The sequence below is a fragment of the Electrophorus electricus genome, chromosome 9 (assembly GCF_041902795.1).
Source record: "Electrophorus electricus isolate QZ-2024a chromosome 9, ASM4190279v1, whole genome shotgun sequence".
Classification (NCBI taxonomy): domain Eukaryota; kingdom Metazoa; phylum Chordata; class Actinopteri; order Gymnotiformes; family Gymnotidae; genus Electrophorus; species Electrophorus electricus.
In genome coordinates this window covers 14,702,716-14,728,046 of record NC_137505.1, presented here as the reverse complement: position 1 = coordinate 14,728,046, position 25,331 = coordinate 14,702,716, and the positions used below count along the sequence as shown (strand labels likewise).

The following is a 25,331-nucleotide window of genomic DNA, read 5'->3' as shown; positions in this document are numbered from 1 at the left end:
ACACATAAACACATGCTCGCTATATTTTAGCTTGTTTTTCTGTAAATATCCAGATTGTTTATGCTATTGTTTGTGATTTAGAGTAGTTGCATTAATAAATTTATCATTTATTCTCACCAAGTTGTCTGTCTTGATATCATTCAGATTGTGCTTGTTGCCAATATCCTCAAACAAATGACTGTAATTTAAATCTTTCAGGGATCAAATCATTAATGTTACTTTCTTTGTTAAAAATGAAAGATTGTGATTTCAATATTTGAGATGATTTAATGGGACTGATTAGTGTGTCAAACCACTACAGTGGGCCTGTCCCTCTTGCTGGGTGCCCAGCGACAGCATGACTTTAAACTTAGCAAACAGGAACTGTTTGGATTGCTTCAACCACAGTGGCAACAAGACTAAAGAGATGTGAGGAGGCTTCTCAAATAAGCTTCTCACTTTATTCAACATGAATTGGCATTTCATTTTCGTTTTCATCATTTGATGTAAGTTATTTTCTATGCAATACTACAATATATACATTGTTAGTTTATTTTTTATTTTTTTTCATATGTAGCATTTTTTAATTCCTTAGCAGAAACAAGAATTCTTGTGTTCCAGTAACAGTGGTGCTGGGTTGTATATGCAGGAACTGAGAAATGGAATTGGTCACAGAGGCAGTTAACTCTTCAGAGTGGAGCATCTGTCAACATCTGAAATATAAACAACATAAGAAATACTGGTGCTGTGAGCGTGTAACAGCATTCAATTACTGCACGATTATGGCATATGCCAACAATACAAACAAGAAAGTGACAGTAACTGATAACCCAGCTCAGACTCTCTTTACTGTCACTGTGAGGGATCTACAGGAGAGAAACACTGGAGCATATTGGTGTGCAGTGGAGATTTCAGGAATATTTCAACCAGATGTCAAAACACAGCTATATATCACTGTGAAATCAGGTATTACAAATTCTTTATGAATATTGAATATTCAGTTTAGTGACATTTTTCATATTGCATATATTTCATCCATACATATTCATACAAAAGTGCCTTTCTTTGTTTCCAGCTCCTGCTGTGTCTGTGACCAAGAGCAGAGTGAGTGGAGAGGAGGGGAGCAGCGTCAGTGTCCAGTGTCTCTACAGCGCTGCATATAAGAAAGAGGCGAAGAAGTGGTGCAGATCTATAGACTGGACCTGCTACACAGTGGGGAGGACCAACACATCCCAGAATTCAGCAGTGCAGATCAGTGATGATGGGAAAGGCACCTTCACGGTGTTGATGACTGGACTGAAGAAGACTGATGCTGGCTGGTACTGGTGCTCCACTGGAGGTCTAGAAGTTCCTGTTCACTTTGACGTCACTGATGCACTTGCAGGTATATTGTTTTGTAGCTAATCAATTAAATGGTGTAAAAATTATTAATGTTGTTTAACCTTTAAAAGATGACAACAGTGATTAAAGAAAGAAAAAAAACTATGCATAGGGTGCCTTATTAGATTTGGTTATGTCACGTTGCAGCCCCGCCCCTCCTCAAACGTCTTGGTGTGTACGTGTGTGTGTTCGTCCATGTCGCCGCGCCCTTTCGTGTCGTCCACCTGTTCTGTATTATGTGTAATCCTCGTGTGTGTGTATATATGTCTCTTGTGTTGTAGTACGTGTTGTTGGTGTTTGAACGGTGTTTAGTGAGGTGTGCGGTGTTAGATGTGTCGTCTGTGTTAAATAAAAATGTGTGTTTGAACGTGCCCCTACTCCACATACTGTTAGCCTCGAATCATCACAGAAACACCAACCAAAGAAGGATGCCTGGGAAGGGCAAGAAGAAGGGGAAGAAGGGGAAAAGACGCACTTCCCCAAATAGTGCCTGCAATCCCTCCGTGCTCTTGGGTACCCTCCTGACTCCTGCTGCAGAAGAGCGTGGTCTGGGGGCAGAGGTGGAGGAGTCACACCGGATTACGTCTGACCATAATGACTGGTATAACTATTTCCAGTCCTCGGAGTCGGACACCGCGGACTTTTCCTGTACCAGGGTGAGGCCATCACTCATCCTGTCTTCGCTCCATGGGATCACAACAGAGCAGGGACCTGCTGGGTACTACGGAGACCTACCTATTTATGAGGACAGGTACTTGGAGGTGGAATCCGCAGAGTCCTACATGGACCTTACAGAGGGATATGCGGAGTATGGCGAGCGAGGGGAGTGCCGTAACGTCACCCTAGAGTCAGACTTGGGGTCGGATCATGAGGAGGACCCGTCGATGGAGGTGGAGGAGGTACCTCAGGGGAATCTAGGCGCTCTGGAGTCAGCAAGCAGCCCTGGGTGACTGGTGGAGAGATGGCATCATCAACAGAGGAGGACATTCCTCCCCCTAGGGCGAGGACCTATGCCTAAGTCTCGGGGAGGTAAAAAGGCAGCGGCACCGAGGTCTGCTCTGCCGGGGTCTGGCAGGGTCACCAGGGTCTGCTCCAACACCTGATGGTGAATGACATCTCAAAACTATTCTTGAACGTACTTTTTCAGATTTGAATTCCTTACTGAGAAGTTTGAAAGAACTTAGGAGTCGTTGTTGAGTTACGAAAAAATGTGTCTGGAGTGTGAATGGCCATCATAACTTGTGTTTTTCATCGGAGCCTTGCTCACTAAAGCTGTTATTTTAACTAAGCCTACTCGCTGGTTGAGTTAGCTAGACAGGCAAGCTTGTTAAGGTTTAATTCCCGAAGTTTGGGCCCTGCTGTCGGCTTGTATGTCGACACGTAGCCCCCAGGAGAGAGAGTTTCGCCTGGTTTGGGCTCCTACGCGACAGCAAGGATTGTATTTTTCACTGGAAAACTTAAATCAGATTGTGAGCTAAGAAAAGGGGGAGAGAGACAAGTACTCATGCATGTGAGCACACAGCTTGACAACATGGAAAAAAGACACCCAACATGCAGCAGGAGTGGCTAAAGCCATACAGAAAACAACGCATCTGGTAATGGGACATCCAATCACGGTACTAACCACACACAGTGTAATAGCATACGTGAACTCACAAGCCTTCACCTTGACAGCACTAAGGCAACAGAGGATCAGCAAAATTTTGGAAGCACCACACATCATGTACACACATGAAGGAATCAACATGGCAGACATGATGGGAGGAGGAGAGCCTCATCAGTGCGAACAGGAAGTCAAAAAGCAGGAGAAGGTGAGACCAGACCTAGAAGGAGAACCAATTCCAGGAGCAGGGAACATGTTCACTGATGGGTGTGGATTTAGAGGACCAGATGGGGATATAAAAGCAGGGTATGCAGTGGTGGCAGAAACACAGGGAGAAGTAGATGAATTTTGGACGGTGAAAGCAGAAAGGCTGAAAGGTTAGCAATCAGCACAGCGAGCTGAGGTAATGGCAGTAGTGGAGGCCTTGAAGTTAGCAAAGGGCAAGGAAGTGAATATTTATACTGACTCTGCTTACACGGTAGGGGCAGCACATGTGGAGCTAAGACAATGGATGAGAGCAGGGTTTAGGACAGCGGGAAACAAACCAATTAAACATGAGGCAGAAATGAGGGAGCTGGCAAAGGCCTTGCAGGGACCAGAAAGAGTAGCTATCATAGAGTGCAGGGGACATGTAGAGTATGTCAACAGTACAATCCCAAACCTACAATTAAGGTGGCACCCGGTAAGTATCCGTTGTCATTAACACCAGGGGAAGAGATAGTAATTGACTACACAGACATGGTGGACTCAGCACAGGGATACACGTACGAATTGATGTGCGTAGACAACTACACAGGGTGGCCGGAAGCGTGGCCAACAAAACGGGAAGACAGTGCTTCAGTGGTAAAGTTCCTGGTGAACCAGTACATTCCTCACCATGGGTTTCAGAGAAAGGTGAGATCAGATAATGGCACTCATTTTACAGCGCGCAATTTGCAGGAGTTAGAGAAAATGCTGGGTCTGAAACATTCATTTGGGGCAGTGTATCATCCTCAGTCTCAAGGTAAGGTGGAAAGGATGAATCTAAATGCGAAAAACAAAGTGGCCAAAATCTGTGCACAGACAAAATTAAATTGGGTTGATGCCTTACCTTTGGCATTAATGCAAATTAGATGTTCAGTAAATGCAACAACTGGTTTTACCCCTTTTGAATTGCAGACAGGTTGAGGATTTCCAGGACCCCAGGGACCCTTAACAATAAATGAGAAAAGAAAAACATCTCACACACACATCATACTTTAATGAATTGCAAAGTATCGTTTCAGCTTTCTCCACGCAGGAGGGGGACCGGACGGGGAGCAGACAAACCCAGACGATACCCGTTACGGACTGGGGGCTGCTGAGAGTCATCAAGAGAAAATGGAGTGAGCCGAGGTGGACAGGTCCATTCCAGGTGACAGAAAGAACCAGCCACGCCGTACGCCTGAAGGGTAAAGGGGAAACGTGGTTTCATCTGAGCCAGTGCGCCGCCGCAGAGTCACCGCAGAGGAGTCTGCAAGAGACAGCGAGGGACCTTGCTGAAACATCACCTAACTCACCTGACCCGGAAGGGGCAGAATAATCCCCGGGAGCAAAAGGGTCAAGGTAGTCCACCCTTAGACCCCGAAGTAAGAAGAACAGAACACCAGTGATGACTTCTGGACAATTGTCTTGTTTGATTATTTGTTGGTGTATTGTGTTGTGTGTTTCCATTTACAGTTTGGTCACGCTTGGGTTAAATAATAGCATGGCAGTAGGAAAGGATTAAAACATTAACAACAAGACGGTGAAGAAGAATGGGGGTAGAGATTGGTGGATGTGTAGCATGTGCAGCCGCAAGAACCACCCCGGCACCCCTATTCCCACAAAAAGACCCCAAGGGTTATGCGTGCATGATTGGCCTGACTAAGGAAAGAAACCCTAAGAATTGTGACACTTTGAGCGTTATTTTCCCCCCCATCAGTAACAGAACCAGGACAGGACTATTTTCACCCGAAAAGGGGGAGGGGAACTACACGTGCTTCGTTAGAAGTTCAAGCACACCTCAAGTACGCTTGGGGCACATCCCGGCGGAATGGTGTAACCGCACGGTCACTGGGAACGAGTCTGTGGGTTCATGGGCACGAGCAGGATTGTATGATTATTGTGGAAGGATGACTTAGGTTGTTAACATGCCAGAGAATTCGGAGGCGACATGCGCCATGGTCAGGTTAGCAGCTCCTTTATTACTGATAGGCAAAAAACTACACAGGGACCCGGTAACTGATGCAGCAAGACAGTAGCGAGAGGCATACCATTTTGATTTAACAAGGAATACCCCCACATACATAGATGCAATAGGAATACCTCGCGGAGTTCCGGACAGATATAAGTTAGCAGACCAGATAGCAGGGGGATTTGAGAATATTCCGATACTTTCTGCATTATTCCCCATTACTCCAAATAAAAATGTGGATCGGATTAACTATGTACATTATAATGTCCTCAGGCTAGCCAACCTGACTAGGGATGCAGTGGAAGGACTTAGAGATCAGCTGGGACCAACCTCACTGATGGCGGTGCAAAATCGTATGGCATTAGACATGTTGTTGGCGGAAAAGGGGGGTGTCTGCGCTATGCTTGAGGATGTGTGTTGTACATTCATTGCTAATAATACCGCTCCGGATGGGTCGGTTAGTAGAGCATTGGATGGTTTGAAGACCCTATCAGAGGAAATGCATGATAATTCAGGCATAAACAACCAGTTGGAATCCTGAATGGTGAGCCGGGTCGGTCAGTGGAAAGACTTAATTGTGTCATTGATGGTTTCATTAGCCACATTCACGGGAATTGCTGTGACATGCGGGTGCTGCTGTATTCCATGTATTAGGGCGTTAATGGTTAGACTAATTTCAGCTATGATAGAAAGGAAAGATGTGCATGAGGGTACCACGATGATGCCACTGATACAGGGGGAAAGGGACGTAGAGACAGGAGATGCCAGAATAAAGGAGTGTGATTGGTGATCTCTTTGTAGAGATCAAAAGGGGGAATTGTGGAGTTTCAGAAATGAAATGAATGCTAAGCTTACACTAGTAGAGAATAATGTGCAGAATGGAATAGGACTAATGCTTGAATAAATAAAATAATTACTGTATGTCCAGACATAACAGGAAATGCCCTAGACGTGCATATGTGTGATTATGCAAGAAGACATGTGTACGAGACGGTCAAACAGAGGTGACGGCTGAGATGGAAAAACACAAAAGCAGAAGTGGCACAAGGCGAGAGAAATATAAGTCTGTCTGTTGCAAAGTTATGCTTTAGATCTCACTCGCACTGTGTTGTGAAGTGACATCTCAAGAGCTCTGCATTAATAAAAGGCCACAGGGTAACACACTGTTTCCTGTCTCTTCTTTCCTGCATCAACGGACATGACACTAACTAATGATATAACAGAATCTGGCCCTTAGCTATTTTATTAGCTTTTTATCAGGGCACGCTTAGTAAAATGTCACATCTCTACATCAACTTTTTAAAAAAATTAACAGGCAATCAAATTATTTTGGCTATACTAAAACCTGTCCTGGAGCAATGCCTAGCTAGCTGGATAGCTAACACTAACATGCAAGACTGGGTTTGTTTTGCAGAAGTAGCAGATGCTAAATAGCTGCCTTGTAAAAGAGGTTTGCATTGGGGACTGTTTGTATTTGATGCATGCACTTTAGGTATTATTGCATAACGCTATTTGTGATGTATTTTTGTTTTTCAATCAGTCACATTCCAAGCCAAACTTCTCTTAGGTATCTTGTATCAGTGGAGAACTACTTTTGAAGGCATTGTTACTAGCTAACTGTTAGCTAGCAAGGTAACAAGGTAACTCTTTTTAAACAACAAAAAGAAAAAACACTTTACTGTGATTAACAACTATGAATTTACTAAGTTGTGATTGTTTCATAGAAGGTCTGATTAGCTAGCCTAGCTAAAGCTATGTTTGATACGTTTTGATATGTCTAACGACACTAGCATTTTTGGACAAGAGTAGCTTTATAGTTGCTTAGCTAATGTCACATAATTAAAAGTAGAATCAGAGGGAAATGTTGAATATTGTGTCATTGCACCAGCCATGAGGCATTAAAGTGTCTGGACAAGAACATAGCTAGCTAGCTAACTGGCTTAGATCACTACTGCAGCTCTCACACCTCGGTTTATTACATCATAATAGGTAATGTGGAATTTTTAAGGACCATTGTTGCGTCTGATAACCCGTTCAGAAAAGGTGTTCTTCAGCTGAATGAACAGATACTGAAACGAACACTAAAGAGATCATCCAACATTCAAGATATTTCAGTAGACACACTAGTGGAAGAGCTGCTGAGGTTCCTGAGCCATGAATGTCTGGCCTCCAGCATCTACTCTGGACAGGTATGTCACCGCCTTGCACCAGGACGCAGAGATCCATGAGCATGACTGAGATGTAATTATAACTATATACACCTCATTAGTCTGATGCTAATGAGCACACATGCACACCTGCCGTCCAGTTCTTTAACATCCATATCCGTCACCTTGATTTATCTTAGTAAGTTGCTGCTGAAGCTCTGTCTCTCTTTCTCTCTTTCCCCATGCCTCCTTCCCTTCCTGTAGGAGTGTGGATACACCACTGGCGTTGTTGCCTGATGCACCTCCTTTGGAAGAGGACACGGTCCACTGTCAGAACTGGCAGGAGACAGTGGAGCCGCACACACTCGCCTCTCTCGGCTCCCGGGAGATCGAACGGCAGGCTGTCATATATGGTAAAACAGCAAATGTGGTGCACAGCAACTGACTATAAAACACAACTCCCAGTACACAGTTAACATGTAAAATGAAAACAATTATTTACTGATCTAACTTAAACTAAATAGCTACTAAATCTTTTGAACATACAGTATTCTATTTATTATGCACATATGATAATTCTATCCTGACTCATGAAAATGTGGAATTCTGAATTGTGTAACGTTTGTAAGAAATTGTAGTGACTTTGCTATATCCTCTTCCTCAGAGCTGTTCACAACGGAAGCATCTCACTTGCGGACTCTCAGGGTTCTCGATCAGGTGTTCTTCCAGAAGATGAGGAACCTTTTGACCGTCGAAGAACTTTCCTGTATCTTCCCCAACCTGCCCCAGGTCTACAGTCTTCATGGTCAGTCTCTCTGTGTGCGAGCGTGTGTGTGTGCGTGTAAATCTGCTCCATTTGTCTTAGTGTGTTTTCAAACCTAAATTTCTGAAGCCTACTTGGTGTCTAAATCATAATCAAGATTAAAGAAGTGTAAAACCCACCCAAACTGAGAATTTAATGACAGAACAATATCAGCTATCGGCACCATGCCATTACTGTGAGCAGGTATGGACTGGAGGCTGTACATGTTGTTTCTGCGGTGGCCTTCATGACACAAGTAGAGTTCTGTTGCCCACTGACACAACTTTCTAACAAACCACATATACACTGGCTCGCTTAAACAGATTCTGTTTTGTGGTGTTGCATTTGTGTTTCAGCGAATCTGTGTGAGTCCATGAAGAGGCTGAGGGACTCTTCTATAGTTCAAGGCATCGGAGACATCATGGTGTCTAGAGTGAGAGCTGGCTAGTGTTACTCCCTTTCTAGTTCACATCATCTTTTGGTGCTGTCTAAAATGAAGGGGTTGTTCTGTGTAGTGTGGGATATACTTGTTGCTTTACTTGATATGTCAGTAGCTCATGTGTTTGTGTGTGTGCGTGATAGTTTGAAGACGCTGCAGGAGAGGAGTTCCAGGAGCAGGTGTCTCACCTGTGCAGTCAGCAGAGTCAGGCACTGGAGCTCATTAAAAATAAATGCAAAGACCCGCGTTTCGCGCACCTTATACAGGTAACACTTTTTAGAGGTATAAAGCCTTTGGACAAACCTACAAACACTAGAGCTTCTGCCATATTTGTTAGTGGGCTGGGTTGTGAATTGGTTGACCCATACTTTGAATTGGAGACTATCCAGTCTTTTATATTTGACTTTTATTGCAGCACATAACTTCTAGTGATGCTGTTTTAGGTATAAATTGGTGTTGCAGTCAACAGAATCCACATTTGGACTTAGATGTCCTTGGCTCATTCGTGTGTGTGTGTGTGTGTGTTAGGAATGTGAAGCCAGCCCTCACTGCCGCCGACTACAATTAAAGGACCTTCTAGTGTCTGAGATGCAGAGACTCACCAAATACCCCTTGCTGCTGGATAACATCATCAGACACACAGAAGGCATGTATAGAAACACTCACACACAATGTATTGAACCATGAAAACACTTCAGTATACACACACATACCAGTTTACCAAGGAGGCAAGCACACACACCCTTTCTCCTGGATTAACACTAGTATGTGCCCCCACAACAGCTGGTTCTCCAGACCTGCAGACATTGGTGAGGGCACAGGCGTGCTGCCGTGGGATACTACGAGCTGTCAATGAGGTCGTCAGGGAGACGGAGCACCGGCGACTGCTCAGCCGTTATCAGCGCAGGCTAGACTTGTCCCCTCTGGAGAGGCAGGCCAGTCCTGTCGCTGCTCAGTTCAAGGTACGGCCTTACTATGTATCCACCATCTGCCTTCCAAACAGCTTCTCTGGTCTTGGAGCACCTGATCCAGAGTATGAATTATTAACTATATTCTTTTTCTATGTAGAATCTGGACCTGACCACTAAGAAAATGATCCACGAAGGACCGTTGACTTGGAAAGTTAGTAAAGATAAAGCTATAGGTAAGAGATCATCACAGCTGAACAAATCACATTTTTGTTTTTCCTCTTGCAAATGATTACTTGACAGGTCCATTCTCACTCTGTGTGTGTGTGTGTGTGTGTGTGTGTGTGTGTTTCAGACATTCATGCTCTGCTTCTCTCAGACCTGTTGGTGCTACTCCAAAGGGGTTCAGGTGACCGTTTGATCTTGCGATGTCCTGCGCGCTCACTGGGTGGGGTTTGGGGTAGGAACACGGACCTCAAAACCCCCTTTTGCCCCGTTGTTCGCTTGGATTCATCTCTTGTCAGATCTGTGGCTACAGGTATATTTGTAGTTATTCTTACAGCTGTGAATAGCCAGAATAGATGAATGGGTCTGGAATAACTATGTCTTTATTTTATTTTTAAAAAATTAAGAAGCCAGTTACAAATTGCATTTGGGTTAGTTTGAATACATTGTTTGACAGCCTGCTTTTCTCTATCAGATAACAAGGCCTTGTATGTGATCAGTACATCAGAGAGACAGATATACGAGCTGGTGGCTGGGACTTCCTCTGAGAAAAACACGTGAGTTTGTTTTTTTGTCTCTCTCTGACCCACCATCTTCTCATCAAGGTCAACCAGTCAGCACTGCTGTGTCTGTTTTGTGATAACATTTATGGTGTCAGGCCATTTATGTTCAGATGATTTTAACAACATTGTGCTGTTGTAGAAATTGGGACCTGGTGGCTTTAGCGATGTTTCCACAGATGGAAGAACCTGTTAGAAAAGACCATCTCCTCGGCCTCTGGAGGCATTGAAGCCACCGAGCAAGGATCAACAGCTCCGTAAGTACTCAGGATTTTGAAAGTTTTCTAATGCTGCTGTAATGCTGTTAAGAGAAGGCAGAATTTCAAAGATGCACTTACAATGATTGGACTCCTGACATCTCCTCTAGGTCTGCGGTTCTACGGTTGCATGGTAATCATGTCGGTCGTCTAGGTAAGCCCATGTTTGTTTTTGTTTGTATACAATGTCATAGGATTTGCTCTCTTTGTACTTATGGCTGATGCCTTTGGTCCCTAGATGGCTCCCTAACAGAAGAGTCTGGTTCTATAGAGAGAGATTCACAGAGTGATGATGAAAATGTTCTCACACCTACTATCCCAACTGACCAATCAGAAGCCTACATGCATACTGGTGGGCAGGGTTATGTGGGAGGACAAGCTAAAGTGGCTGATGCTGCTTTTCAAGATGGTAAGAATTTGTTACACTCCGTTACACAGTCATTGTTGCACTATGATAGTTAAACAGTATATTTCTGGTGGTGGTGGTGTTTTTATAAATAGAATTTTAGCAGGCTCAGATATTTACCAACTTTTTTGCACCCTTTGTGTTCTGCCAGTCAGGACACTAAGACTGTTGATCCTTGGATCCTTGGATCCTTTAGAGGCTGCCAGTCAGAAGCAGAAAGTGACATCATTGTCCTCACAGCAAGAAGGGCAGGAGATGCCTTGCCAGTCACCAAAAGGCCGTTCACACCTGGAGATGCTGAGGCATGAAACGAGGCCCTGCCAATCACGAGCAAGCATACGGCAGCGCATGATAAAAAATGTGGATGGAATCTTTCAAAGAATGGAGGGACTGATGAAAAACCTGCATCAGCTTAGGGTAAAGTGGATATATTACTCACTCTCTCTCAAACACACACACACACACACACACACACACACACACACTATCATTGCAGCTAGCTAGCACTTTCATGTTATGTTTTAAAAGAATGGCTTTGTGCACTTGTGAGATCCTGGTTAACTCCTTGTTTTCATTTTCATAGGAGATTGAAGCAGACCAGTGTAGACTGCTCACAATGGTGAGAAAAAAGTCACCTGTCAGTCAGTTCAGATGACACCATCCATGGGTCTTCCTCCATTATCAGGGCACCATCTATTTATCTTGGGTCGAGCGATGGTAAGTGTGTCAAAGAAGCAATTTATAAATACTGGGGCTAAACCTGTTTAATGCTGTAGCACAATTCTTTTTGATTGTACCAAACAAAAAGAACTAATCTGGAATCACTGGGATAATTTGGGGTTGAGTTTAAATGGAGCACACAGTTGAATATTAAAACATCACCGCAGATCTTGGGTCTTGCTATTGCCAGACTGAAAACTGGCCTTCAAACCTGTAGCAATTCCTAATTTCAACTTTAAGAATTTTATGTATGTATTTGAATAATGTTTAGTATTGATTTTGGAGTTGATGTAATTATGTTGCTTATGGTGTACTACCCCTGCAGACTGTGACAATTGTATGGTCATCTTTCCAACCTGTTTAGGTAACGAAGAAGGGCCAACAGAACCAGCTCAGCCCGAGATCCATTCTACAGGATTCTGATTTATTACACGAGACATTGTAAAGAGTTTTACTTACACATTTGAAACATGAACACACACAATAAGGGTGTGGCATTCCTGCCATTTCATACATCCGGTGTAGCTCTTTACTAGAATCCCAGCATGCCTTTCTCCTGGGAGAAACCTGCAAATATTGTATTGTCTGCAACTGAGAAGAAAGAGACAGGACAGACGAACCTTCAGCACATGCACCGAGTTGGAATAAAAAGCATTCAAATGAAAGTCCAGATATGTGAGGTGTTTTTTTTTATCAGGTAAAGCTAAAGTTGGAACAAGGGAACTGAGGTGACAGTTTAAAAAAAAAATTAGTCAGTGAAGATGAAGAAATGGAACTAAAATGAGACTGAAAATGTATGGCTGAGGAAATGAATCTGCCCACTAAAGGGACCCCCCCCCCAAGCACTTTGCCCAATACATGTATGTTAATACTCACTCACGCCATCAGTGACAAACTGGCAATCCAACAGGTGCCATTTTGCTCGAGAACCCATAATGTGCCCATGTCAACTTGAGGCAAGATGGTGGTCTTCATCTCTCTTCGCCTTATGGAATGTGTGGATGGGTGACTTAAACAAATTCAGGTTCTTTTGCACTGGGACCCCTGCAAGGCACATGGGCTCCAAGAGGGTATTTTGCATTAATATCATCATATGTCTATGTTGTATCCTTTATTTTATAAATTAACACTATGCGAGAGCAAAGAATAAAGAGTGTGGAAGGAGTTTATTTTATTTCTTTAAGCGTTCTACAGAATAGAAAATAAAGGTTTGGCCTCTCTTTACGCACAATGGATAAGGCAGGGCTTACTGGGATTGCCATTGTGTTGTGGCAAGATATCATCTTCACTGCTCATTACTGTATACTTATTTGTGCAGCCCTGTTCTGGACTGACTCCTGTCAACATTGCAGGGGACAAAAAGGAACATATTTGTTGTCTGATATCATGTCATTACCGATGAAGAGGCACATTCTGTGTAGTGTAAATTCTGTGAAGCTCGTCCCTCACCTCTTGAAATGGCTCAGTGATGCCAGGGTTGGTTTTTACACATATGAAAGGATTTATACTTTGATCTGTTAAGATGTTGGTAGAAGTGGCTCCTTTACACTGACTCCAGTTTGGCCTTTGTTGTATAATGGCTAATGTTATGGTTCAAAAAAGAATGAAATAGTCTAAGATCAGTGTTAAGGACTAAGGATTATGGTACTAATGTTTTAATTTAGGATTAGTTAAGAAATCAGTATTTGGTGGAATATCTCAGATTTTGATTGCAGCTTGTTCATGCATCTTGAGGTGTTCTCCACCAGTCTTTCACACTGCTTGTTAAATAAGCTTTGATTACCTAATCAGAATCTCATTAAATACAAAGAGCTGTACATGTGGTGGAATTCAACAGACTGTGGAATTGAAATCATTGCCAAACGCAGAGATACTAATTTGGACTGATCTCTTAATTTTCTTCGAGAGTTATGTTTTTATATATGAGTTTTTATTTTAAACTTTATCATAAAATGTATGGGGTTATGGTCCCATTCTATTCTGTTCAAATGTAGGCCTACTGTTTTTACAATTCCTGTAAGAAGCGTGTGTGTGTGTGTGTGTGTGTGTGTGTGTGTGTGTGTGTGTGTGTGTGTGTGTGTGTGTGTGTGTGTGTGTGAGAGAATCCAAGAGCCCCTATTTGAGATTGATGAGTGGCATGTGTTGGGAGTCTGCCCTCGACAAATAGTATCCTTGACTGTATTATCAGTTTTGTAAACAATCCCTGACAAGTGGGTGAGTGAGAAGTGCATGCACATAGACACAGCAGAAAGAGGAGGTCTGTGTTTTTGGCTTCCTAATCAAGTTTGCGTTCCCGTCATATACAGCCAATCATAGAGAAGGGGACAGACATTTAGAAATAGAAAGTGAGGAAAGTTGTGGTTCTTCATTAAAGGAATTGGATTAAGAGTCACTATTCTTAAGAATGTGTTTAGTACCTACTCAGGCACACACAACAGCTTCTTCAATGACAGTTGCTGCTGTTATTTTAGAGCTGACCACACACACAAAGACCCAGGTAAACATACAAACAGCTCACTGACATATTTTTGCTCTCCCCAGAAATAGGGTTGTGTGGTTAAAGGTCATGTAACCATAGAAACGTAGCCCCCACACTGTTCACTGCTCCTGTACCCCCTTATTCATTCCCTTGGTAAGAGCCAAGCTTGGTAACCCTGGAGATGATGGGAGATGGCTGGGGAATGCGTGTGTGTGTGTGTGTGTGTGTGTGTGTGTGTGTGTGTGTGTGTGTGTGTGTGTGTGTGTGTGTGTGTGTGTGTGTGTGTGTGTGTGTGATGAGACCTTGTGGTGAGTGTGAGAATTGTGAAAGCACTGATTCACAAAGTTGTTGAATGATGGGCCTGTTTTTGTAAATTGCTTCCTTAGGGTGAAACACATTTAATACCTTGAAGGTGAAGTAGTGTGTAATGCTATTTTCTGGTTTGTTCATTATTCTTGCACAGTTCAATTAATAGATGAAGACTACAACCTTTGTTTGAATTTTCAGTGTGTATTCAAGATGTTCATTTTCAAAATGTGACTTAATTTTATACTATCACTGTTCCGGGACATTAATGGATTAATTGAAATATATAAAAAGAGATCTTTATAGATCTCTACATATTATGGTGTTGCTCTGATTTTATATGCACTTGTTCATTCTGAATGAGAACAGATTGTAATGAAATTGTGGGCACTTGTAGCTCACCTTTAAGAGCAGATAGAGCTTTGTGCTGACACCACCAGTCTTTGGTTTGATTAACAGGGAGCGTGTTCACTCTGAGATGTGTTGCTCTGGATTATGGTATTTGCTTTAAAGGTATACTTATTTCTCTTCCTCCCTCAGGTTAGTCCTCCTCCTCTTCAGCCTTCAAAATAGATTCTCTCAGGAGTAAGGTTGAACTGCTGCAGCTGCCGCTGGCGCTATCCTCTAAATCTATCTCAGAGCGCAAAACTCAACTGCGCAGAGCAACAGAACGTTCCAGGGGCGGAGCTGAGGTCCACAAACCCCAGGCACTGGCCCCAGACATGGACAACGAGTCACAGTACTCAGGCTACTCCTACAAGTCCTCCCATTCCCGTAGCTCTCGCAAGCACAGGTGCGTATGCCATTTCCCGACATTCTTCCCTTTTGCCTAAATGTGGGCGGGCATTGATGTTTTGTCTAGAACATACAAATGTGAATGTACACTACTGCAAACACTGAGGGTACCACCGTATCGTTATTTAACGATTATCCATTTTATGTTGCTTTATGTACCAACTTGGAGTATACTGTGTATATAAATGTTTATATACATCTGTGTGCGCGTGCGTGTGTGGTGGTGTTTCAGGGATCGGAGAGACAGGCACCGCTCTAAGAGCAGGGACAGCAGAGGGGACAAATCGGTCACTATCCAGGCTCCTGGAGAGGCCCTGCTGGACACAGAGTCCACACGTGGAGATGATCGAGTCCGTGTTTTCACTTCATACCTCGTCCAGCCTGGAAAACCATTCCACTATAGCTTCAGACCATAAAAAGTCTATAGTGCTTCAAAATATGAATGATTGACTTTTTTTTTTTTTTTTTTTTTTACTGAAATGTTGGACTGAGCATCTCATGTCTCCTCATGCAGTGTCAGAAATTTTGCTCTAAAATCTCGCAGTACACATATACGCAACACGCGTATAAAAACAACCAATAGGAAACAGCCTGCCATAGCTCACATGCCAACTACAAATAACAGCGGTATAGCGAAATGAGCATGAAGTATGTGGGACACAAAAATATTTTGTGCAGTTGTGGCAGCAGATAGAATGCCTTTTTGATTTCACATTTGTTGTGACAAAAGCACAATATCTTAATGATCTAGCATGATAGTTTCCAGAAAATCTGTAGTCCAATATTGAGAACAACTATCGATGGAGCACTGTGCCATGGAGTTTGGTCAAGGTTTCAGATGCATCGTCTTGTACAGTTTGAAATGCAAAACAATGTTTAAGACTGCTGGAATTGCACAGTGCAAAGGCAGGTTGGGGTGAGTACCAATGTTAGCTGGCATGCTTTTGTTGTAGACTTGATGGCCAATTCATTGTCTTTTTTCCAAGTCAAGCTTCCACACATTCACGCTTGACACTGTAACCTCATCAGCATGGTATGTTACTCTACAAGTCAAGTTTTCAGAACCAGGTGAATGACATCTCAAAACTATTCTTGAACGTCCTTTTTCAGATTTGAATTCCTTACTGAGAAGTTTGAAAGAACTTAGGAGTCATTGTTGAGTTACGAAAAAATGTGTCTGGAGTGTGAATGGCCATCATAACTTGCGTTATTCATCGGAGCCTTGCTCACTAAAGCTGTTATTTTAACTAAGCCTACTCGCTAATTGAGTTACCTAGAGAGGCAAGCTTGTTAAGGTTTAATTCCCGAAGTTTGGGCCCTGCTGTCAGCTTGTATGTCAACACGTAGCCCCCAGGAGAGAGAGTTTCGCCTGGTTTGGGTTCCTACGTGACAGCAAGGATTGTATTTTGCACTCGAAAACTGGAATCAGATTGTGAGCTAAGAAAGGGGGAGAGAGACAAGTATTCATGCATGTGAGCACACAGCTAGACAACATGGAAAAAAGACACCCAACATGCAGCAGGAGTGGCTAAAGCCATACAGAAAACAAGAGTACATGAGAAAGTGTTTTTCATGAATATAGTGGAGTGTTCTGATAACAATTTGGTTTGTTTATTTCATAGAGCTTCAAATATTGCATTGATGGAACCATATAGACATTTAGGAGGAATTTGCCATACTTGCCATACGTCCTTCGCCATATGCATTCTTGCATTTTTCTCTTTGCTGTTTTCTGTTATAGTCATAAATTCTACATATATTTATTGAGAAAATCCTTTAAAGAGGCGCATGTCCATCATCACGTTTTATTTGTTTGGCTTTTTTTTTTTGGTTTTACTATTGGAAACAAAATTACTTTTTTTGCATTTGATGTTGATATCATTATGGCAGGCTTTAGTGCAGGTACTGGTGTCTATATTAGATGATTAAATACACAGCACCAGCAGTTCTGAATCTTTGTGTTAAATAATCTATGCTGATTGTCACGATCAGTCCCTTCCATGTTCCGTGTTTTCCATGTCTTGTGTTTTGTTCCGTTCCACGGTTTCATTTTGTCCTCACACTGATTGCGTACACCTGTCCCTCGTTTCTAGTTCATGTATTTAAACCCTGCTGTGTGCCTTGGTCGTGGCTGCCTGTACACGGGCATCTCGTCGTTCCCGGAAGAAGCAGGCTCACGTTTATTTTGATAACGACGAGATCCCAGGTAAGCGTCTACCCGTCTTGACCAACGCTGCAGGGGGGAGCGGCCTGCAGCGCAAGACGTGAAACCACGGAAAGAGGGAGTCCAGGAGGGTGGCCAATCTTGACATTATTACACTCAGGAATTAAAAAAAATATATTGTAGCATCCCATGAAATGTGATCTTTCACACATAATGAGAGAGGTTGGCAAAGAACTAAAACTCAATTAAATATATCAACTTCCCCTTAAGCCTCTCATATACTCCACATTTAGGAGCAAGCCTACTCCTACACAATAAGCAGTGCGGTATATGAAAAGAGTAGGCGTATCAAATAAACAGAGCAACATGGTTAAGGTCCAGCCAGATATGTAAATGTTTGCCAGAACATCCAGTGTGTGTCTGCCGTTCGGTCAAAACTGGATCAGTCCAGAGGCCGCCCCGTCAGATCTCTTTTGAACAAAACAGTGGTCGAAATGCTGTTGAGAACAGTTTTACAGTTACAACAACAGAAAAAAGACTCAAATATATGCTGGATGGTTTATTCATTAAGGGAGAAAGCTGTCTCTCTTGTGGAGGATTTGCCACAGAGACCTGGGCATGTGGTATGGTCTCTGCACGGTGCCGTCATTACGCTCCAGACCCTCCACTAGAGGAGACAGAAACATCACAGTGGAAATAAAAACAATATAGTCCTGATGATTGGCATATGTGTAGTAGCTTGAGAGTGAAATGTGTGTGTGAGTGTGTGTGAAGGATTACTCCATATATCCCTTTATGTGCTCGACTGTTTCATTAACGGAAGCGAATCCAGGGAGAGAGAAGTCTGGAGGAACGTCCTGCCAGTCAAAGCTAGGCAGACATCTCCCTAGTTCTGGGTGGAGGGAGAGACAGAAAATAATATGACTAACAATTAAACCTGCTGACTTATCACTGCAGGTATAAGTACTTTCCTGGTGGTTTGGTTATGTTTTGGTACATAGCATAGTCAAACTGTTACAAAACAGAATGGACAAATTAACAGGTAGTTGTGTAATCCTGCTGTCTTTACCTGGTTTACTTGGCGTGTAGAAATATGGACAAAGCTCTTGATTGAGGATGTCTTGGACACTCTGTAGTGGAAATGCATGTGAAAATCTCATTAACATGCAGAATGCTATGTATGCACAAATGCTATGTATGCGTGAGTGGCTAAGCCAATGCATGAATTACATGTACAAAGAGTTGCATATTGCAAAGACTTTTGATACGACAAATTCTGTTCTGTCAAGAGTGAGGTGAGGGTTTATTTCTCAGAGATGAAGCTGGTTACATTGCTTATTTGCAGTGTGAGGTTTTACCAATGTGGTTTGGGCGAGGTCAAGTCTAGGGTCACAATACTGCTGCTGAAAGAAGTCTTTAGGCAGGGCATTTGGGGCATACGCCTCTGGGGGCAACTTCCAGAACTCTGAAGGGCATTTTTTAACACAGACCTGCAAACCAACGCACAAACACACAGAGTGAAGGAGATCTTATTTGAGTAGCTAAACACAGTGTTGCTTTTTATATTTCTATCTACACTATTTACACATTGTTCATTGCATGATAGAGCAAAAGGCTCCCAAACCAAGCAGCAAAAGGAGACCCAAGCCCCCAGACTTACAAACTGGCATTCACATACTACATGCTAAACTGTTTTGTAATAAATGAGTCTCATGTGCATATTTCTAAAAGGCTACTGACATACGTGTTTGGTTTCTGTACAATGTCAACAGGACATTTGTGTGGAAATCTCACTTGAGTGGTTGGACACTGGAGACCCTCTAGAATGGCGTCCATTTCTGTCGTTGCTCTGGCACACTTCAGAAGGTCAAAGTAGAGGACGTTTGGTTTGTCACTGAAACACGAGAGGATGCAGGAAACAAATGCAGCTTGACACATGAATATTAGCCAATTAAATAAACAATTTTTATTCAATTTTTTGAGTATGTGTATCAGGATTCAGTGCTGGAGAGTCACACCACTACCCAGCTAAGTGTTCTTTCTTCGAGGGTGAATTGGACTGGGGTAACCAATAAACTCTGCAGTGTTGTGACACTCCTAGACCTGAGTTTGGACCCCTTGGTTTAGAGACAATCATTAAACACAAGTGATTTGATTGGTTCCACTTGTTGCTGTGCAGTGCCAATCATGAAAATCTTAAAGCTAAAGTCTAACCCATCTTGTCTTGTTGATGTTTCATGTTTCCACATGATTTGCACCTGCACAGCTCCATTGTAACCCTAGTCCGACTCACTAAAGTCCATTCGAAAGAATACTGACGGTGTTCCTTACATACTGGGTGTGCTGTTTTGGTATTCCTGTGAAGATATAAATACTTATCCAGTATGTGAGGGACTTACACATTGACTCCAGCTCCACAAAACATCCCAGTGGAGTTCTGGGGCAACACGACATGACGAGAGTCTCCAAGCAGCCACGCTGTGTTAGAACCTCCGTTAGAAGGATATCTCACAAGCCATACATGGGTAAAAGACCTTCCGCTTGAGCCCACAATAATAATGATTTTTTTTCCCCCATGAAAGTGTAGTTGGAAATGTTTCTTACCCAGGGAGCGAATAAGAATATAGGTGACAATGGCAGCCACAAAAATAATACAGCAGATAATGTCTGCACATCTCCTGAACAAAAACAAGAAATATTATTACACATTGCATGATTTAAATTATGTATTAAAGTTATTTAGCTAAGTGAAATAACTTTATAGTCTTAGTCTAGATCTATGGCCTTAGTATAGTTCTTGTATAGCGTTAATAACAGACATTCTGTGATCCATGATGTGTAGAGCTTTAAATGGTTTTTTAAAGTCAGCTGATGTGGAGGAGTAAATCGGAGAAGCACTGAGAGATTGCCGGACTCGCCTCTTGTTAACTGGTCGCCTGAAAATGGGCTCATACGGAGGAGGTTCCCCTGAGAAGATAGAATTGAAGAATATATATATTCTATAAATTCTAAGTATATACCATTACATTAGAATGAATTTAAACCTTTGAAAAACATATATTCAGTCACGCGTGTCTGAACCTTTGACCGGTACGCTATATTTTGTCTAACACATTTTATATACAGTTGTCATGGAACGCTCCCCTTCACACTAGCCATGTGGTACGGCCCGCCGCGTGCAGTGGGAGTTCATAGTCTTGTTTGTAACCACGCCTGTGTAATTAACGCGCAACTGCACATGGTTTAGTCTTGTAACGTCTGTGTGTTTAAACCGCTGTGGGAGTGTGCATCTTAGTCGGTCAATGCCCATGTTCGTGTTCACATAGTTCGTTATCTGTATTCGTGTTTTATGTTCACTGTTTATGTTGCATATGAGCGCCGGTGTCTTTATCGTGTGTTAATACACGTCTGTCCGTCCTGCTCCTTGTCCAGCGACACTAGGGCCGTTACAACACTTTTCTTTTTTTTTTATGACACCTTCTGCACACATACGCTTTCGATCTGATACACAGTTACAGATCGTACACTATATAAATGTTTTTAATATAAGGTAGACCTACCAAGTACGTAAGAACATTTATTATTTTAACATGAAATGTACAAGCTAGTTTTGTACATTTTTTTTCTTTTTTAACCATTGTATTTGACGTATGGGTTCTCATAAAATCTTTGGCATATGGCTATATCTGGAAAAAACAACAACAACAAAACTCACCGCAATAATCTGGCATGCTGACTACAGTACACTCCCTTGCACTTTCGATAAGCGCCATCACACAGAGTCCGCAATGTGTAATGTTTCAGTAAAAAATAATCTTGCATTCGATAATCTATTCTTATGACGCATCATTCCAGGTTATTGACACATTGTGACGTTGGAAGTCACAGCACGTTCTGGTTCTTAGCTCATCAACAAAGGCAGCTTGGTCACGAGCACCTGCTTTCCATGCTTTGGGATGCTCGCGCTCAATTTTCCATGTCCTGTATCGAATATTTAGGCCTATACGATTAAACTGTCCGTGGTTACTGTGCTTTTAACGTACAAAAAAAGCTACACAAATAATAAAATAATCTTTACATAATAATGTAACCTTAGGCTTATCGCCAAGATGTAACCTGTGAGGCTAAGTGACAACGTCTCCCGTCCCCTACCTAAACTACGTCTACACTGACTATGAGAATAGTAGTATAGTATAGTAGTTCAAGAGTATAGTAGTGATATGTGATAACAATTTGATTTGTTTATTTTAAAGACTTTCTAAAGTTGCATGTATATAACCAAACAGGCAATTTACATGAGTTTGCCATCCCAATACTTTAAATTTTTACAGTAAATATATTCAACATTATATTATGGGTACAAGGAAAAGTGATATGTAGTGAACCAAATAGATATTTAACAGGCTTTTGCCATCCTTTTACTCCAAATTCCTACAGTAAAAATGACTGAAAGTCATTCATGAGTACAAGAGAAACTGTATTTCAAGAATTTAATGAAGTGATTTGATAACAATTTGATTTGTGCATTTCACTCAGCTTCATGTAGTGATATATAGTGAACTGAATAGACATTTCACAGGATATTGCCATCCTATTACTCTAAATTCCTACTGTAAAAATGACTGAAAGTCATACCACAGGTACATAAGATAGTGTATATCAAGAATTTAGTGGAGTGATCTGATAACAATTTGATTTGATTTATTTATAGAGCTTCAATTATTACATATATGGAACTGAATAGACATTCGACAGAATTTTGCTACTCCATTATTCCAAATTCCTGCAGTAAAAATGACTGAAAGTCATATCATGGGTACAGGAGGAAGTTTATTTCAAGTACGTAGTGGAGTGATTTTATAACAATTTGAATTGTGTATTTTATAGATCTTCGAGTAGTGATATATGTTGAACTGAACAGATGTTTAAGAGGATTTTGCCATCCTATTACTCAAGCTTCCTACAGTAAAACACTTGAAAGTCATACCATGGGTACATGAGAAAGTGGATTTCATGAATATTGTGGAGGGATCTGATAACAATTTGACTAGTTTGTTTTCTAGAGTTTCAAAAACTGATTATATAGTGGAACGAATACATGTTTATGAGGATTTTGCCATCCTTTTACTCCAAATTAAAGTAAAAACATTGGAACGTAATAGTATGGATACACAAGAAAGTGTATTTCAAGAATATATTGGAAGGATTTGATAACAATATGAATTGTGTATTTTATAGTGCTTCAACTATTGCATATATGGAACAGAATAGGCATGAACAGGATTTTGCCATCCTATTATTCCAAATTCCTACAGTAAAAGTGAGTTATACCATGAGTACATGAGAAAGTGTTTTTCATGAATATAGTGGAGTGTTCTGATAACAATTTGGTTTGTTTATTTCATAGAGCTTCAAATATTGCATTGATGGAACCATATAGACATTTAGGAGGAATTTGCCATACTTGCCATACGTCCTTCGCCATATGCATTCTTGCATTTTTCTCTTTGCTGTTTTCTGTTATAGTCATAAATTCTACATATATTTATTGAGAAAATCCTTTAAAGAGGCGCATGTCCATCATCACGTTTTATTTGTTTGGCTTTTTTTTTTTGGTTTTACTATTGGAAACAAAATTACTTTTTTTGCATTTGATGTTGATATCATTATGGCAGGCTTTAGTGGAGGTACTGGTGTCTATATTAGATGATTAAATACACAGCACCAGCAGTTCTGAATCTTTGTGTTAAATAATCTATGCTGATTGTCACGATCAGTCCCTTCCATGTTCCGTGTTTTCCATGTCTTGTGTTTTGTTCCGTTCCACGGTTTCATTTTGTCCTCACACTGATTGCGTACACCTGTCCCTCGTTTCTAGTTCATGTATTTAAACCCTGCTGTGTGCCTTGGTCGTGGCTGCCTGTACACGGGCATCTCGTCGTTCCCGGAAGAAGCAGGCTCACGTTTATTTTGATAACGACGAGATCCCAGGTAAGCGTCTACCCGTCTTGACCAACGCTGCAGGGGGGAGCGGCCTGCAGCGCAAGACGTGAAACCACGGAAAGAGGGAGTCCAGGAGGGTGGCCAATCTTGACATTATTACACTCAGGAATTAAAAAAAATATATTGTAGCATCCCATGAAATGTGATCTTTCACACATAATGAGAGAGGTTGGCAAAGAACTAAAACTCAATTAAATATATCAACTTCCCCTTAAGCCTCTCATATACTCCACATTTAGGAGCAAGCCTACTCCTACACAATAAGCAGTGCGGTATATGAAAAGAGTAGGCGTATCAAATAAACAGAGCAACATGGTTAAGGTCCAGCCAGATATGTAAATGTTTGCCAGAACATCCAGTGTGTGTCTGCCGTTCGGTCAAAACTGGATCAGTCCAGAGGCCGCCCCGTCAGATCTCTTTTGAACAAAACAGTGGTCGAAATGCTGTTGAGAACAGTTTTACAGTTACAACAACAGAAAAAAGACTCAAATATATGCTGGATGGTTTATTCATTAAGGGAGAAAGCTGTCTCTCTTGTGGAGGATTTGCCACAGAGACCTGGGCATGTGGTATGGTCTCTGCACGGTGCCGTCATTACGCTCCAGACCCTCCACTAGAGGAGACAGAAACATCACAGTGGAAATAAAAACAATATAGTCCTGATGATTGGCATATGTGTAGTAGCTTGAGAGTGAAATGTGTGTGTGAGTGTGTGTGAAGGATTACTCCATATATCCCTTTATGTGCTCGACTGTTTCATTAACGGAAGCGAATCCAGGGAGAGAGAAGTCTGGAGGAACGTCCTGCCAGTCAAAGCTAGGCAGACATCTCCCTAGTTCTGGGTGGAGGGAGAGACAGAAAATAATATGACTAACAATTAAACCTGCTGACTTATCACTGCAGGTATAAGTACTTTCCTGGTGGTTTGGTTATGTTTTGGTACATAGCATAGTCAAACTGTTACAAAACAGAATGGACAAATTAACAGGTAGTTGTGTAATCCTGCTGTCTTTACCTGGTTTACTTGGCGTGTAGAAATATGGACAAAGCTCTTGATTGAGGATGTCTTGGACACTCTGTAGTGGAAATGCATGTGAAAATCTCATTAACATGCAGAATGCTATGTATGCACAAATGCTATGTATGCGTGAGTGGCTAAGCCAATGCATGAATTACATGTACAAAGAGTTGCATATTGCAAAGACTTTTGATACGACAAATTCTGTTCTGTCAAGAGTGAGGTGAGGGTTTATTTCTCAGAGATGAAGCTGGTTACATTGCTTATTTGCAGTGTGAGGTTTTACCAATGTGGTTTGGGCGAGGTCAAGTCTAGGGTCACAATACTGCTGCTGAAAGAAGTCTTTAGGCAGGGCATTTGGGGCATACGCCTCTGGGGGCAACTTCCAGAACTCTGAAGGGCATTTTTTAACACAGACCTGCAAACCAACGCACAAACACACAGAGTGAAGGAGATCTTATTTGAGTAGCTAAACACAGTGTTGCTTTTTATATTTCTATCTACACTATTTACACATTGTTCATTGCATGATAGAGCAAAAGGCTCCCAAACCAAGCAGCAAAAGGAGACCCAAGCCCCCAGACTTACAAACTGGCATTCACATACTACATGCTAAACTGTTTTGTAATAAATGAGTCTCATGTGCATATTTCTAAAAGGCTACTGACATACGTGTTTGGTTTCTGTACAATGTCAACAGGACATTTGTGTGGAAATCTCACTTGAGTGGTTGGACACTGGAGACCCTCTAGAATGGCGTCCATTTCTGTCGTTGCTCTGGCACACTTCAGAAGGTCAAAGTAGAGGACGTTTGGTTTGTCACTGAAACACGAGAGGATGCAGGAAACAAATGCAGCTTGACACATGAATATTAGCCAATTAAATAAACAATTTTTATTCAATTTTTTGAGTATGTGTATCAGGATTCAGTGCTGGAGAGTCACAC

The 25,331-nt window shown here is 41.9% G+C and overlaps 2 protein-coding genes across 2 annotated transcripts in view; both read left to right on the top strand.

Moving 5' to 3' along the window:
* Nucleotides 1–638: 638 nt before the first annotated feature.
* Nucleotides 639–2,309, top strand: LOC145659219 (polymeric immunoglobulin receptor-like). Its single transcript, XM_081720364.1, has 3 exons — nt 639–945; nt 1,055–1,363; nt 1,897–2,309. The coding sequence occupies exons 1-3, from the start codon at nt 639–641 to the stop codon at nt 2,307–2,309; spliced, it is 1,029 nt and encodes a 342-aa protein (XP_081576490.1).
* Nucleotides 2,310–2,369: 60 nt separating this feature from the next.
* LOC145659218 (homeodomain-interacting protein kinase 2-like) overlaps nt 2,370–25,331 on the top strand; it is a 92,804-nt gene continuing 69,842 nt past the window's right edge. The window contains exon 1 of the mRNA XM_081720363.1: nt 2,370–2,410. Within this exon, the coding sequence (XP_081576489.1) occupies nt 2,370–2,410 (41 nt within the window). The remainder of the gene's footprint in view (nt 2,411–25,331) is intronic.

Excerpts from the sequence above, each read along its gene's own strand:
- LOC145659219 (XM_081720364.1), top strand. The coding sequence starts at position 639 with ATGGAATTGGTCACAGAGGCAGTTAACTCTTCAGAGTGGAGCATCTGT. Across the intron at positions 946-1,054 it reads ATATATCACTGTGAAATCAG|CTCCTGCTGTGTCTGTGACC; the intron begins GTATTACAAATT and ends CTTTGTTTCCAG. Across the intron at positions 1,364-1,896 it reads CGTCACTGATGCACTTGCAG|AAGAGCGTGGTCTGGGGGCA; the intron begins GTATATTGTTTT and ends CTCCTGCTGCAG.